Source organism: Pelodiscus sinensis, chromosome 7 (genome assembly GCF_052426305.1).
Source record: "Pelodiscus sinensis isolate ZL-2025 chromosome 7, ASM5242630v1, whole genome shotgun sequence".
NCBI classification, from domain to species: Eukaryota; Metazoa; Chordata; order Testudines; family Trionychidae; genus Pelodiscus; species Pelodiscus sinensis.
The window spans coordinates 10,048,254-10,065,101 of record NC_143058.1 but is presented as its reverse complement, the minus strand read 5'-3'; the positions used below and the strand labels follow the sequence as shown (position 1 = coordinate 10,065,101).

General features: G+C 44.2%; 1 protein-coding gene across 4 annotated transcripts in view; it reads right to left on the bottom strand.

Moving 5' to 3' along the window:
- Positions 1-16,848, bottom strand: part of SLC15A2 (solute carrier family 15 member 2) — a 137,461-nt gene that overhangs the window by 53,320 nt on the left and 67,293 nt on the right. The window contains exons 1-2 of one of the 4 annotated variants that reach the window (XM_006137688.5): positions 7,218-7,335; positions 1,999-2,045 (exon numbers count right to left, since the gene is read on the bottom strand). In XM_006137688.5, the coding sequence (XP_006137750.3) occupies positions 1,999-2,045; positions 7,218-7,266 (96 nt within the window). In that variant the 5' untranslated portion in view covers positions 7,267-7,335. Of the gene's footprint in view, positions 1-1,998; positions 2,226-7,217; positions 7,336-16,848 lie in introns of those variants that run through there. The other 3 variants (XM_075933107.2, XM_006137687.5, XM_075933108.2) reach the window with 3 other exon arrangements.

Genomic DNA, 16,848 nt, shown 5'->3' with positions numbered 1-16,848 from the left:
TGCAATTGCGTTCTTTTGAAATAAAATCAAAAGAAGAGAGGGGTTTTTCTCACTTTGGTAAACCTCTTTCTATGAAGAAGAAGCCTTTTTCCGAAAGAGCTCTTTTGGAAAAAGGTGTGTGTGTAGATGGGGAAGAGGGAGTTCTTTCACAAGAAGAGGAAAGAGAAAAATGCACATGTGCCCTGGTGGCCATTCCGCCCATAGTAATCACAGCTTACATGTGAGATAGCATCCAGAATCCATTCAGTATGGACACTCTCTTTCGGAAGAAGTTTTTTCGGAAGATCTCTTCCAGAAAAGCTTCTTTCGACAGAAGCCTGCAGTCTAGACATAGCCTCACAGAGTTTTTCAAGTAACTGACTTTTTTTCTCTCTGGCCATTTGAAAAAGTCTGGGTGGTGGTGATGGGTTGCTTCGGGTCCACCAGAAACAAAAAGTTTTTGACCAAACATAAAATCATTTTGGGACACGTACTATTTTGTTTCACTTGCAGCAAAACACAGGATTTTTTGATTTTCTAATTTTTTTAATAAAATTGAAGTAAATTTCAAAATGAACAGTCATTGTGAAATCAAAAGAAATCAAAATGCTTTTGTTTCAAAACAAAACATTTCTAATGAAACAAAACATTTTGATTTTTAAGGAAAAACAATCTTGTCTTCCAATCAAAACAATGGCAGATTCAGCACAAATTTGTAAAATGTTTTGCTGAAACAAAATGTTTCAGTGAAAAATAGTTTCATCTGATAAACTTTACCCAGCAGTAACCGCTAATGCTGCATGTAGCAATTGTCTGTTTAGCTTTGGCCTCAGCATCATGATATGGGAATATTGTAAAGCGAGGAACGAATTAAGTGGCACCTTCCCAAACTGATGTTGCATCAGCATGTGTGTCATCTAGGAAGCAGGAGGAGGCAGCATAATTCAGAGAAATAAACAAACACAGTGAAGAAATCCTCAGTTGTCCCCGCTCTGTCAGGGACTTGCTTTGTAACCCTGGGGCCTTTCAAACATGGCTATTTAAAATGAGACCCCTAAATCCATATTTAGGGGCAGTTTCAGCCATGCTTACTGACACTGAGAAGTAGCACTTTATTCCGCATTGTAATCAATGATTCTTCTCTTGGAGTAGTTCACTGCTCCAAGCATACAGAAGTGGAAGAATCTGTTACCTAGATGTGGGCATGACTTGTAGAAGTGTTGGACACTCACAGATTCCAAGGAAGTTGACTGTCATCACCTTTGAAACTCAGGCCATGTATGACACTGTCTGTAAACTGATTTAGGGCACAGATCCTCCAAAGTATCTTAAGGTACCCAACTCCCATTGACTTAAGAAGTAAAAGCAAATGTTCCCATTTGCAAGCACAAAATTTTAGCCATTTTTATGGTTCCCAGATGCCAGGTCCAGAAAAAGTAAAGTTTAGGCTCAGTGGACAAAAACCATAGGTCTCATTCGCATGATGAGAACTAACCTGCACACATGTCAAAGCTGAGAAAATGAGTCGCTAGATCTGGCTGAAAATTTGAACCAGAGTCTCTTGCTCTGGAGAGGGAGCACTGGAATGTGAGGTGCTGGCTATCACATCTGTTTTACCACTGAGCAGCATCTGGAAATAGCCTCTATAATGACTTTACAATACATTGTGCAAATACATCGGTCTGCTCCAGAGACCCTACACGCCTCTCTAACCTCTAAATCTTTATTTCAAAGAAACCATCCAGCAATAGAAAGAGCCTTCAGGAAAAAAGCAGGAATCAAACCTGCATTTCCCAAAGAAACTGATAGCTCATTTTCCCACATAAGCTGCCTTTTCTTAATTTAATCAGGTTAGCAGAGGGGATTTTGTTTTGAGTTTTTAGTACTCATTCCAATCTGAGGCAAGAAGGAGTGTCTGTCTGCAGGCACAGCATGACAGGGAAGGAACAGAGAGATCCTGCAAGGTTTGGAGTGAACGAAACAGCAAGCAAAAAAAGAGAAGCCAGATGTAATACTCACTGGGACCTTTTTCCGAGAAGAGAAAGCTGTTTTTGGGGGGTCATCTCCTGCAGGAATAAAAGTGAAGAAAGTTTCCTTGGATTTGTTTTTCTGAAAAGCGTTCATCTCCCTTTTCGCTTCGTCTCACACCATGGTATGTGGCTGTTGTGAGTTGACTGGGAAGACTTCCAACCACAGGGCTCTGAGTTTGATTCAGTTAAGTTAACCCTAATCAAGCACATTTCTGCACTGGTGGGATGCTACTATGAATGACAACAACAGAGCTGTTGTAGTAACTCATCCTCAATCGCTAACGGATTTGGGTTCTCAGCATTTTCCTTTGTTCATTTGGCACTCCCCTGACTATTGCGCGGAAACTAGCCCGACAAAGAACTGTGTGCCACAAGGATATGAGCCCAAGCACACATGCCTGACCCAAACAACCTTGGAGCTAGCGAAAGTTGAGATTTAGGAGCAAAGTTTGCAACTCTGGCCAGTCTCGGGAATAACATATTTATTAAACTTGTTCCAGAGCTAAATGGTGGGCTGGAGAAAAGTACCACATGGATAGCACAGTGGCAACATAAAAGACATTAACTCACCCACCTTGTCTCTCTAACAAGCTGTGGGTTATTATTTGCTGCACAAACCTTTCCCTTACAGACCTTATGGACTCCTACACCCCATTAAGCATGTCCCACTCTGCTCTCAGATATAGACACACATGCTATTTTCTCCCATTCAGCTCCCACAATAATTCTGCATTCCACTGTAAGGCCCCCTCTGCAGAGCCCTTCCCCAGGCTCCACCAGAACAGCCCCAAGTAGACTCCCCAATTCACTGCCCTATCCCCTCCCCCTGTAGAAACTCTTCAGCAAGGTCATTCTGGAGTCTCCCCATAGGGTCCCTGTGGTGCTGAATGCCCCCTGCACTGGCCAGCGATCCCTTGATTCCCACTGAAGATAATGGGAGTGAAGGACATTCAGCTTCTTGCAAGTTTGGACCAATAGACTGCCTCCCCCCATCAATGCCCTGCATTGGGGACCCCTCAGGAGCGCTGTTCCACAAAAAATATCCCTGATGCATTGTCCCTCTTGCAGCACTTGGCTGTGCCTGCTATAAAACCCCATATGCATGTCCTCCTGGAATTTCCCATCTTTCATTGCCATACCCACCACAACTCCCTGAAGAACTTCTCTCCTCCCTTCCCCAAGATCCACGACTTTGCCCTGTCTAGAGACACCCAGGGCTGACCATTACCATCTTGTATCTGGACAGCCGGACCCTGGTCCCACACAAGCTCAGAAAAACAGCCTTCTGATCCTAAAGGGAAGCCCCACCAATTTCTTGATGGCTTTCCTCCCTGCACCGGAATCATCAGTAAGAATACTTTTCTCTTGTGATTTACTTAGAACCAGTCACAAAACTTATATCAAGCACTGAGCTTAGCACCCAGTTTATCAAAAGCATTGCAGAGATTGACACCATTAATGACCAACAGAGATTAGCAGACAGAAGAAAAGGAATTCATATCATAGGCAAGCCGTGTTATTTCATAGGATGTTGAAAAAGAGGCCTAGTCTATACCTAAAACTTTTACTGCCGGAATGAAAAAAACCACACACCTCCCAACAGAGCTATGTCTAGAAAACCCCGCAGTGTAGATGCAGCTATGCTGACAGAAAGGAACTTCTGTTGGCATTGCTAATGTCATTCAGATACAAGCAAAGATCTCCTCCTCCTCCTATCATCTTACACTGCATCTACAAACAGGGGGTGTGTCTAGACTATATGGCTGCGTCGACGGGGCCACGTAGATGAGTTTACTAGACATAGCAAAATGAAGCGGTGATTTAAATAATCGCCGCTTCATTTACATCAAAATGGCCGCCGCGCTGTGCCAATCAGCTGATTGCCAGTGCAGCAAGGTAGTCTAGATGGGGATCAGCCGACTCCAGAACCCTTTGTCATCAGATTCTTTATGCCTTGTGAAACGAGGCTTACAGGATCTGACGACAAAGGGTTCTGGGGTCGGCTGATCCCCGTCTAGACTACCGCGCTGTGCCAACAATCAGCTGATCGGCACAGCGCGGCGGCCATTTTGATGTAAATGAAGCCGCGATTATTTAAATCGCCGCTTCATTTTGCTATGTCTAGTAAACTCATCTACATGGCTCTGTCGACGGAGCCATGTAGTCTAGACACACCCAGGGTTAAGCCAATATACTTGCGCTGAAATAGATCCTGTAGTGTAAATGAGCTCTGATTTTGCAGAATTAAGATAATAAATCTGAAAATAGCTAAAATCAGGGGAGATGCAAACGAATACAGAACAACACTGGATCATTTACATTTGTTACAAACTCCTTTCATTCTGTTATGCTGATTCTCCCATTAGTTACAACAGCATCAGGAAAGAAAAGCCAATGGAGTGACATTGGTTTTAAACCAGTGCAAGTAAGATTATAATCTGACTCAAGACTATGTCTAATTTATACATTTTAAGATATTTTTAGTAGAAATAGTTCAATGGGCCAGTTTTTGGATCTGGCTCAGGATTAATTTTGTCCTTTTGTCATTTTGCAGTGCATAGCACTCATTCTTAAGCCATCAGAATGAATACTTCAAATCACACTCTCACAGCACCATCCTGGCCCAATGCCTCGTCCAATTACCACTGAAGTCAATAAAATACTGATTGACTTTAATAGGAGTTGAAGCAAACTCCAAGTTTCTCAGCTCCCAAGGTAGACTTCCTTGAACGGAATACCCGGTGGTCTATTAAACCGTTCCTCAGCAGGTTACACCGAAGTAGCCCACAGTCAATAATATCACATAAATATCATGTGTCCAATCAATCCTAATAGGTAAGAGCTAGATTCAGGATTGCTTCTTGTCAAGGTAGATTTCCTATCTTCTCTATAACAGGGTGGTTCTTTATAATACATCTGGGGAAGCTGTTTAATGAACCTCAGCATTATGAACACCTCAGGAATGGAGGTTGTTTGTAACTCTGAGCAAAATGTTATGGCTATTTTTTCAAAAGAGTACAACTCAACATGGACTTAATACAGCTTTGAAACTGTACTATGAAGAAGAAAAATGCTGCTTTTAGACAGCTTAACTTAAACAAGACAAGCACAGAGACAGTTTCCTTACCTTGTCAAATCTTTTTTTAACTTTCCCTTTATATTTTTACTAGTTTACGTTTAACACCGTGCGACACTTGCTTGTGTGTACGAGACGTGTGGTTGATCAGTGAGTTTGTAATGCTGAGGTTCTACAGTAGCTGTAATTGCCACCCAACAGATGTCTGTGTAGTACTTATAGGGGGCTTTAATGGCACATTATGGTTCAGAATTCATAGATTCCAAAGTCAAAAGGGACCACTGGGATCAAATCTTCTGTCCAGCTATATTACACAGACTTCCCCAAAAATGTCCCCAGAAACAAATAGTTTAGAAAAACATCCTATCTTTATATAAAAAATTGTCCAGGATGGAGAAGCCACCATGACCTTCAGTTAGCTGTTTCAAATTCATTCCAGTTAATTCATAATTGGGCCATTTTCCATAGTTATTCTTCTCCAGTCCTGCAGATCTGATACCCACTGTAGTTTCTCACTTGCTTTTAATACCTTGGATCCCCGTCGTTGGCATGACAAACTGGGAATGCTGGTATTACTTGTTATGGTGCAGACTGCTGTGTGTTTGGTTGTTGTGAGGCATGACTTGTACTATGAGTTAGATCAAAAGGGGCCTGTAATAGGTAGCGCCCCATGAAGAATACAAATGTATATCTAAAACTATGAATATAAACCGATATCTGCTGTGTGGCAGGGCTCTGCTGGGCACCACAGTGGGGAAAGGAGCAGCACATTGGTCTACCACTCTCCGGATATAATTTTGTATCTATATATAGCTCTTATTATAGGAACTACACCAGAAAGGTAAATAGCTGACACAGATAAAAGTCCTGCAGGAAAAAAATAGAAAAGCTATTTATTGGGGAACACCCCCAACTTGGATCCATCCAGGGGAGAATGGAATATGCTATGCTGGGATCAGAAAGAATTCTCAAAGACCCTGGAAAAGACAAGGTGGACCAGGAGGTGTGTCAGTGAAAAGCTGACCAATGAGTAATACATAGTGGGGGCCCATTGCAATTGAGATGGGTTGGTTTTCTCAACTCTAAGGTATAATCTCCTTTAGTCAGCATCACTTCCCAAGGTATTTTGCTTACTGTCCCCTAGCCAATGTATGTGTGTATTCAAAGGTTTGCTCTTCTGTCTACATTGCAGGGCTTAACTCGAAATAAGCTACGCAAATTGAGCTACGTCAATTGCGTATCTTATTTCGAAATAGGGAATGTCTTCACAGCACTTATTTCAAAACAGAGCACTCTTCCTCCGACTTCCCTTACTCCTCGTACAATGAGAGTTACAGGAGTCAGAGTAAGAAGTCCTCCAGCTTGACAGAATTTTGACACTATTTCAGAATTACTGCCTGCTATGTAGACACGGACTAAGTTATTTCAGAGTAGTGCTAGTTATTTCAAAATAGTGTTGCAGTGTAGACATACCCTTAGTGACACCATTCACTGCAATATTTTCATTGTTTTTATGACCGTCTTTTCGACTTGATTCAGAGATTCAAGATCAGAAGGGAACACAGTGATCATCTAGTCTGACCTTCTATATAGCACAGGTTAAGGAACTTCCCCAAAATACTTCCCAGAGAGATCCTTTAGAAACACGTCCAAACTGGAGTTAAAAATTGCCACTCATGCGGACCTCACCCAAACCCTCGATAAATTGTTTCAGTGGTTAATTACTCTTAAATACTCATTTGTTTCCTCCTAAGGCAATAATAATTCTGTGCCGGTTGGAATCTTGAATTTTTATAAGAGTAAACTTTCTGAGGAACTCAGATACAAAGGGCCAGATGATGTGAAACATCATAACTAGATTGACAGAAATGGAGTTACACTGATTCACACTATCTGACAAGCTGGTTCAATTAATTTAAGCCATTTGCCCAATGCTAAGCAGCATATTAGTGGGAGAGTAAGGATTCAAATGCTGGAATCTTGACAACCCCTGTCCCCCACCCTCTGTCCCATTCTATAACCATGAAACCAAATAAGATGAAACAGCCCCTATCCTGCTAAACTCCTCCCCATTTTCTTTGCATTCTCTCTTTTCTTTAATTAGCAAGGAAAACAAGAATAAAATCTCTTACCAGCTGGCTTTTGCTTTGCTGTTTCCTTTGTGCCTTTCTCCTTTGCCATGTTTGCAATTTCTTATGCTCTGCTTGATCCCAACCCTGCGTGGCTGAAAATTAATCTTGCTGAGCGACCCTGCCTGTTTATTTAACTCTTGTTAATGTTTCACTTTACCGTTGTCACAATTCAGTCACCAGTAGAATGCCATTGGACCGTCTTTGGCTTTCCACCTTCAAGAGGTGCTAAAGTTATGTATTCTAAACTTCTGTAGACAGAAAATCAAGCCAGTGGGGTGGGGGGGGGAGCCACACATATGGACTATTGTTCAAGTACTGACACAACACTCCTGATGCTTTTCATCGGAGATATTCTTGAGAAATCACATTTTGTTTCTGCTGGGAGTGTGCATGTTAATATGCTGTTAAAGGAACATGCTTTTGACACAAGACTAATTAGGGCCAGATATATAGCTTGCATAAACCAATGTAGCCCAATAGATTTGGATGGAGCTACTGCAGTACCCAGCAGCTGCAGATTTGGCCTTAACTGAGTGCATGTGACAGTACTTAACTCTGCACAGAGATAGGCTTCATCAAGTCTTTAACAGATCAGCTTTTATTCTAAGCTCTCCTTGCATCTTGTTTAGTAGCCTTTATTAAATTGATGCACCAGGCATCATACACTGAGGCCTTTCTTCATCTTAGTGTAACAAGGAGTCCTAAATAGAAATCACTTCCTTTGCACAATTTTTAAATTGCCTTTCATGTGTCCTCTGAACTAAAGGGAAGACACAGTATCAAATAAGGGCCTGTCTTTCCCTACTTCTCGCCACCCCATGAGCTGCTACTACTTTCCAGGGATGATCCAAATATCTTGATATACTTAAAACAATGCAAATTTGCTAATCCACAGTTATCCGTGTGATCTGGATCAATAGGGATTTTAATAAAGAGAATCTAATTTTTATTGGCTTATTAATAGCTATTCATTTTTCAAACCCCCCTATCAGAAAGGTTATCACTTTCTATAGTCTGTAGGGCTTTCCCATAAGGAAAGTTCCCTTCTATAGAGTGTTTTGATCAGACAAATGAAAGGGGAATGGTTTGCAACAAAACTCAGTTGTCTGAGTAGTGATGTGAAACACAGGTCTCTAATGACCCCTTTGTTGCCACATCTCAGACTTCTAATCCAACCTCATCCTTGTTGAGCACCCTTCTGTGTTGACACCACTGATCACACCCTCCTCGTTTGCCCTGGGTTTCTACAACACCGTCCTCTTTTCCTCCTCCATTAGCTCATCTCATCATCATCTCCCATCTAGATTATTGCAACCTTCACTTTTCTGGCCTCCCAAGCCAGTCTGCCCATCCATTCAAAACATGGCTGCTAGGATTCTCCCTCCATCACTCATATCACATCACCCCACTTCCCCATCTCTGCTGATTAACACTTCCCCCACCTTATTATAGTCAAACTTCTCGTCATCATTGTACAGCTTCCACCATCTCTTTGTCCATTGGTGCCACAAACATCTGTCTTTCTTCCATTCTCCATAGACTGCTTTCCCCCAAAATGATCCATCAACTCACTACTCTCTTCCAAATTCTTCTTCAAGAGTCACTGCTATCAGCCAAGCCTATAAGTGATCTGCTAACAAACAAACAATGTCTAGGTTTAGAGGAGGGAATAATCATTTCAATAGGATCATAAGAATGGCCCTACTGTGTCAGACCAAAGGTCCATCCAGCCCAGTTTCCTGTCTGCCGATTGTGGCCAATACCAGATGCCCCAGAAGGAGAAAACACAACAGGTAATCATAACATGACCTCTCCTGTCATCCATTTCCAGACAAACAGAGGCTAGGGACACCATTCCTACTCATCCTGGCTAATAGCCATTGATGGACCTAACCTCCATGAATCTATCTAGTTCTTTTTCGAACCCTGTTAAAGTCCTAGTCTTCACCACATCCTCTGGCAAGGAGTTCCACAGGTTGACTGTGCGCTGAAGAAAAACTTTCTTTTGTTTGTTTTAAACCTTCTGCCTATTAATTTCATTTGGTGACCCCTAATTCTAATATTGTGGGAATAAGTAAATAACTTTTCCTTATTCACTTTTCCCATACCAGTCATGATTTTATAGACCTCTATCATATTCCCCCTTAGTCTCCTCTTTTCTAAGCTGGAAAGTCCAAGTCTTCTTAATCTCTCTTCATATGGGAAAAGCCAGTAGGGAATTCTATGACAAAATGGTTTTCCATCTAATAATGCCAACATGGGAAAGGGTCCGTCTGGACAAACTTTCTACTTCAAAAAAAAGTAATTAAAATTTTTAAATTGTCTAAACATCCTATTTTGACATTGTCTAAATAAAAAGTTTGGATTTTTTGGTTCAAAGTAACCTTTTGTTTTGAAATTTTAGTTAATTTATTGAAAAAATAGTCTTTAAAAAGTTTTTAAAGGATAAAATAAAAACGAAATATTTTAAAAAAATTAAAAATGAAATGTTTAAAAATTATCAAAATAAAATATTTGGATTGCATGGAACCAAAGATTTGTTCAACGCAGGAAAATTTTCAAGCATTTGACACCCCTCCCCAATTCAGCAAGGGAAAATTTATTTGAAATTGCCACAATTTTCCCATCCTGTTCCCCAGCCAGTTCTAATGAGTAGGATTTAGTTAGTGCTTAGATCAAGTGCAGGTCCATAGCACAGGAGTGAATTTCACCTGATTTTCTGTTTCTCTCTTGAGCACCACGTCAATCATTCTGGTTGCTCACCTATCAGCTATGAAGTCAAGCCTAGCACTACGCTGGCCCACTCCAAAACCTACTGACATCTGTGAAAAGAGTCACACTGATTTAAATGAGCCCTAGTGAAGCTTTGGAATAAAATAACTACTAATTATGGATGCTGAAGCCTTGTCTATACCAATCTCCACTGTCAATCTAATTTACTTCACTTCAGCAATGCAAAAAGTGTAGCTGAAGTCGATGTGCTTACTTACCGTGGCATCTCGTGTGTAGTTAGGTTATTGGGGGCTGCTCTCCCATCGATGTCAACTACTCTTTTCATCCTGGTGGAGTATCAGCGTTGATGGGAAAGCGCTCAGAAATTGATTTAAAATGTCTAATCAGATGTGATAAATCAACGGGCAGTGGATCGATCGCTGCCCTCAGACCCTTGACCTTCCGCTTGGATTGCCTGAATCTGCCATGTCCCTAGAATCATGTACATTTCAGGAACATGTGTTCAGTTGTCCTGACTTGCCTTCCTTTCTTCTACATCCCCTTTGGCAATACAGGGGATGTTGTACACGTTTCTGGGTTGCAGCACATCTTTTCTATGTAATCACATCTTGGCTAGATCAATAAACATTCATGAGGCAAAAAGTCACAGTAAGGTCAGCGGCAAACTGATGGTTTTCAGCGAGAAAAGTGAAGATGGGATAAGGCAAACAGAACGTGAGCTAAACAATCTATTAGAAAATAAGCCTAGAGCTTGACTTATAGGGATATAAATAACACATTCTGAACATCTCTTTCTAGGCTCCTAACAGATTTGGGGCATTAAATTTGTGTCAGTCCACGTAGACACCAGCTTGTATTTCTTTCTGCCTCGAGATCGGCATGGCTTGGATTATACAGCAACTAGAAACAAGCTGTAAAACGTCCTGTTCATACCTCAGCTTTGAAAAAGGGAATCAGGCCATGTCAAAAGGACAGGAGCTACAGCTACAGCTACACTACTCCTGCATAAGTATCAGAGGGGTAGCCGTGTTAGTCTGAATCTGCATAAACAACGAGAAGTCCTGTGGCACCTTATAGACTAACAGATTTATTGGAGCATAAGCTTTTGGGGCAAAGACCCACTTCATCAGATGCATGTCAAGATGAAGTGGGTCTTTTCCCACAAAATCTTATGCTCCAATAAATCTGTTAGTCTATAAGGTTCCACAGGACTTCTCATTGTTTACTCCCGCATACGTGCTTCCCGTGGTGCCAGAAAGAGTATTTCATCCTCCTTCCCAAGCAGCAGTAGCTAGGTCAATGGAACATCCTTTCATTGATCTACACCAGGGGTTAGCTCAGTGGAGCCACAGAGCTCAGAGGTGAGAAAAATTCACACCCTTGAACATGGCATCTTGTATCAACCTAACTTTTGCACGTAGACCAGGCTTCAGACCAGTCAGAAACAGTAATCGGCCATTAGAGTTCATTCCAATCCACCTGCTGCAAGACTGTTCCCTTTAAAATGTTTTCTAATGTCTGGTCAAATCCATTTCTCAATGTCATGGGCGAAGGGGCCTCCCCTCCCATATTCCATCAGGCCAGTCCCACTTTCCCATCCATTCATGATCAAATAATACATAATGATTATTTGTGTCCCATAGCTCAGGGGTGGACAATAAGCTGGAGGTGGTTAGCTCCGATGAGCCAATGGCACTTTATTTACCTGTGAGTCCGCAGATGTGGCTTCTTGAAGTTTAAAACAAACAAACGGAAGATTTTCTTCACTCAGCGCATCGTCAACCTGTGGAACTCCTTGCCAGAGGATGCAGTGAAGGCTAGAACTTTAACAGGGGGTTCAAAAAAGAGCTAGGTAGATTCATGGAGGTTAGGTCCATCAATGGCTATTAGCCAGGATGGGTAGGAATGGTATCCCTAGCCTCTGTTTCTCTGGATGTGAGAGACAGGGGCAGGATCACATGAGGATTATTTGTTGTGTCCCCTCCCTCTGGGGCATTTGGTATTGGCCACTGTCGGCAGACAGGAAACTGGGCTGGATGGTCCTTTGGTCTGACCTAGTATTGCCGTTCTTATGCTCTTATGCCATTGGCCACAGATCACTGTTCTTGGCCAATGGGAACTGCAGGAAGTGGCACAGACTGGGACACCAGTTCCCGCTCTCATTGGCCAGGAATTCCAATCTGCAGCCAACAGGAGTTCCAGCAGTCATGCCTATGGAGATGCAGGTAAATAAAATGCCTGGCGGCCCTCCAGGGGCTAACCTTGGTGAGTTGTCCCCTGTTGCCGTAGCTCCTAGGAGCTCTCGTCATGAAGCAGGAGCCCTGTTGTCTAGGTGCTGGACAAACACAGACCAAAAAAGGCAGCCCCTGTCCCGTCTCAAAGAACTGACAATTTAAGTATTAAATCAAGGGACAAGAGATGGTTACAGAGAGACAGACAGAGGGTGAAGAACAAGGAAACAGGAAGAGGCAGCAGGCTCAGCACTCCAGCAGCTGAACTGCTGTCCATGTTTTGTAGGCATCAGCACAAAGGAGAGTTTGAAGGAGGGATTTGAAGGAGACCAGTGAAATAGGTTGGGGCAGTGGTCCCCAACGTTTTGGGGTTGCCGGGCGCCTGGGGGCGGGGCCGCTCACGCACAACGCGTACGGGGGCGGGGCCAAGCATGTGCCGCACGCCTGGGGCTGGCACTTGCCACGCACCCGGGACTGGCCACTGCCACATGCCCAGGGGTGGGGCCACCCCAGATTGCTCCGCGGGCGCACATAAATGGCCCGGCGGGCGCCATGGCGCCCACGGGCACCACATTGGGGACCACTGGGTTGGGAGATGTTTACAGGAAGTGCCGCCCAATCCTGAGGGCCAGCAAGGGACAAAGCCCGGAGGTTCTTGTCTGAAAATTTAACCAATGGGAGACACTGGAAGCTGAGGCCATGGGCCAATCAGGAGTGGGCAGTGAGAGGTGGTAGGTAGGATGGGGATAGGTCATGAAGGCATTGGATAGGAAGCTACACAGCTTTGGTGTGAAGCAGCAGAAACACAAAGAGCTGGCAGGTCATGATTAGCCAGCTCTCCACTGGCCTCCAGGAAATACTCCATAGGCCCCTCATGGAGACCCATGGTTTAGTATGGGGCTACTCAACACGCGGCCCGTGGGCTGCATGGACCGTGGCCTGTTTGTTTGCAGCCCATGGTGCGGATTGGGTTTACCCGGGGCTTAACATGCAACCCGTGGGTGAGATCCTTTGAACGTGGCCTCCAATGGGAACACGCTCCACAACAGTCTCCCAGGCAGGGTGAGCATTGAAAGACGCAAGCGGACTGGCTGGCTGGAACAGACGGGTTACAGGGAGTCTGTGTTTCTAGCTTCCCAGGGAGGAGGTGCTGGCAACGCCGGGGCATTGTGGGAAGTGCTTGGTATTCGTGCCTGTCAGTGTGAAAGAAGCGATTTGTACATATATTTGGATGTATGTGCAACCACACTTAAGTTGCAGCCCTCAGCATGTGCTGTGTGCATCATTGTGGCCCCCGGGGCTTCCAAAGTTGAGTAGCCCCAGTTTAGTAGATTCCATCATGCAGTGGGGGAGGGTTTGTTTCTTGCATTTTAGAAGACGTGGAGCCAGGACTCCTGGGTTCTATTCTGTCTATACCACTGACTTTGCTGCACGTCCTGCAGTAAGTCCTTCAACGCTCAGTGCCTCAGTTTCTCCATCCATAAAACTGGGGAAAACAACATTTAACTACCTTCTGGCAGAGTTCAAAGGTTTGATTCATTAATGTCTATCAAGTATCAAGAAGATCCTCAGATAAAAGTTGCTGTGTAAGTGCAACGCTTGCATGCAATCTTTCTAGGAACACTAATCATTTTATTTCCAAAGAGCAGTGCATACCAAGATCCTTGATGTCCTCCAGAAACAAACAATTTCAGAATCTTTGCTGTTCCAGAGACAGTGCTACCTTTGTGTTTCAGTGCGGAGTATGTTGTTTTATCTTCGTTGTTATTGTACACTCTGTTTTATTAGGGCAATTTGCAAGGGTGGCAATACCTGGATGAGCCCCAAAATATTTCTGAGATAAGGAAATGGTTGAGCTGATTCACAGCGTTATCATTTGTCAGTCAGCTGTGCCTGGGAAATTGCTCTGACATGTTTTCTTGGTCTGTGAGCTGTGGCAGGACACCAAAATCCAGATCGATCAGATAATTGCAATTCCTACACTTCTTTGTGGATGCGAAACCTGGGTGGCCCATTGACAGCACCTCAACAGTCTGAGGAGGTACCACCAATGATGCCTCTGGGAGATCCTTTGCATCAAGCGGGAAGATCACTGCATTAATGCTAGCATCTGGCCAGTGTCACCAGCACTGAAGGAACGATCCTCATGCACCAACTCCATTGGGCAGGACATTGTGTACTCGTGCCAGACTTTCTCCTCTCAAAACAAGGGCTCTACACTCGGCTCACCCATGGTCAGCTGTCCCGGGGAACGAGGGGAGAGTGCAGAGGAAATGCTACAAAGACACAGTGAAAGTGTGTGTCAAGAAAACAGGTGTGGACATCACCAGCTGGGAGGAGCAAACCACCAGCCGACCTCAGGGGCGCCACAACCTCCCTCAGGCAATGGCCCGCTTTGAGGAGCGGCCCGCGAAGCTGAGAAGAGAATGAGAAGGAAAAAGAAGGAACTTTCTCCCATCAGGCAGCTGGCTGGCCAGGAAATGACTGTACCTATTGAGGGTGGATCTGTGGTTCCAAGATTGGACTCCTGAGTCACGTCAGGCCTCATGTATGAATCCATGGTACGGATCATCCTCAAATCGAGGGATCGCCAATGGTGATGATGCCTAATTGCCCAAAGTCCAAGTACTGGATCTTGCTCCTCTCTGTATCCCAGGGACTGCTATTCCTGAAGAGTATTTAATCCCCTGCTCCGCCCACTATGACCTGCTACCCTCCCACCCCATCCCTGTCTGCACTGCCAGAGAGGCAGGCAGCACACGATTCATCTGAGAATTCGTAGCCGTTTCAGAAGTGGACTATAATTTGGGGCAACTCCATTTTTCAGCTTCCCGGATTTAGCTCTCTGAAGGCCTGACTGTCAGACAGGCTGAGCAGCTGCCGCTCCCATGGCTGTCAGCTGGAACTGGAGGTGCTCAGACCCTCTGCAAATCAGGCACGGGGGGGGGGGGCACCCCAAAAGGGAGGCATCAAACATTAGAAGCCCCTTTTACAAATACCGGCCTCAGTAAACAGCCACTGAGTTCAAGCCACCAGCTCATGTTATGTAAGTGTACCCAGCATACAGCCTCGTCATGGTTATACCCGGGCTGGAAACTGCCCCACACGGTAGTCAGAGTTTTGCCATTTACATTCACCCTGGGAGCACAGTAAAACAGAATGAAAGTGATAAGGAGACAGAAGAAGCTAAACCCATCCTTTTCTGTTGCTTTCACACTGCCATAGACCTAATCCTGCAAGGTGCTGAGCACCCTCAACTCTTGCTGACGCCAATGGAAGTTAAAGGTGCGCAGCTTTTCCCATGTGTGCACGTTGCTTCTCTATCCTCTCAAAACTTGGCTCTGGGTTTATTCGCTTTGTCTTTCTCCTAGAAACAACCATCCCTCCTGTTACAGCTGTTTCACCCAAGTGCTTCCCATGTACCATGTAAGGTTACATCTGGCTCTTGGCAAACTTAGGACCCTCAGATCTGCATGGGGAGAGGGAGGTCAAAAGGAGCTCCCTGCATGCATGTCTCAGGCCAGAATTCAGCTGCATTGCTTCAGTCACCTGGTGGGCAGAGCCCAGTGCTAACTTGGGCTTCTGCAAACACTTAGGATCACTCCTCTGCATTAACGACACACCTGCATAAATGCCTGAAAGAACAGGCCTCTACAGACCCCGGTGGGTGAGAGATCAGTGCAGAATCTGGCCCGGTTAAGGTAAAAGAGACAACCCACAAAGCATTCCCAGTTAAAATGCAATGAGCAACTAGATCTAGTCACTAGATCTGGTACCTGTTATCTATTCGCAGGCTTCAATCCTGCTCCACTTTGAAAATGATGGGGGTGTTACTATTGCCTGAAATGGGGGCAGGCTCCCAGTGATCAACGTGCTTAAACAATCCCACCTCTATATTGCAATTGCCAAAGCCCTCTTGGACCATCACACTGCTCTGGTGCAGAAGGTTAAAGTCAGAGGCCAAATTCATCCACATTTACCTTAACTCTTTGGGATTTGCTAATTCATCTTTAAGCAGCTCTTCAGTTCACTATGAAGGATGAGAACCCTCCACAGTTTGTCAGTATAATCCTGCAGACAGCTATTAACCATTGGTCTTGACTGCCCATCAGCCACCAAAGCTGGCAACAGCAGAAATCATTGGATGAGCAGAGAGTGATAGCATGATGCGCAACTCATGCAGCTTTTGGCGGTTCCATTGAAACATGTATCTTTGGAAGAAACCATTTGCTAGGCAGTCAGGTAGGTGGGATAGGGAATGGATGTACCAACTATGAGCTAGTGAAGAGAGAAGCAGATTGTGTAGCACCAGATGCCGTGTCCCAGGTGGAGAATTCTGCCATTCCCAGAGGGCAGATGTTGGTTCACCACACTTTGACCCTGGGTGTTCTAGAAAGAAAGGCAGCATTCATTTTCACCAGGGGCTCCTTAAAAGGACAAAGGGATGATGTCCCTTCCATGCCCAGCACTGTCTAATCCTGAGGATGAGTTGACACGATATCCCCCCAGGTCCTTCTGTCATTTATGCTTATTTATGTTATTTGTTCTGTAATAATGTTTACTTGTAGTATATTATTTACTTGCAGAAACCTCTTTGTTGGTGGCTGCAGCAATTATCTTTACTAGCTCTTCCTCTTTTTACATGCCTTTCAATGGGTCTGGACTAC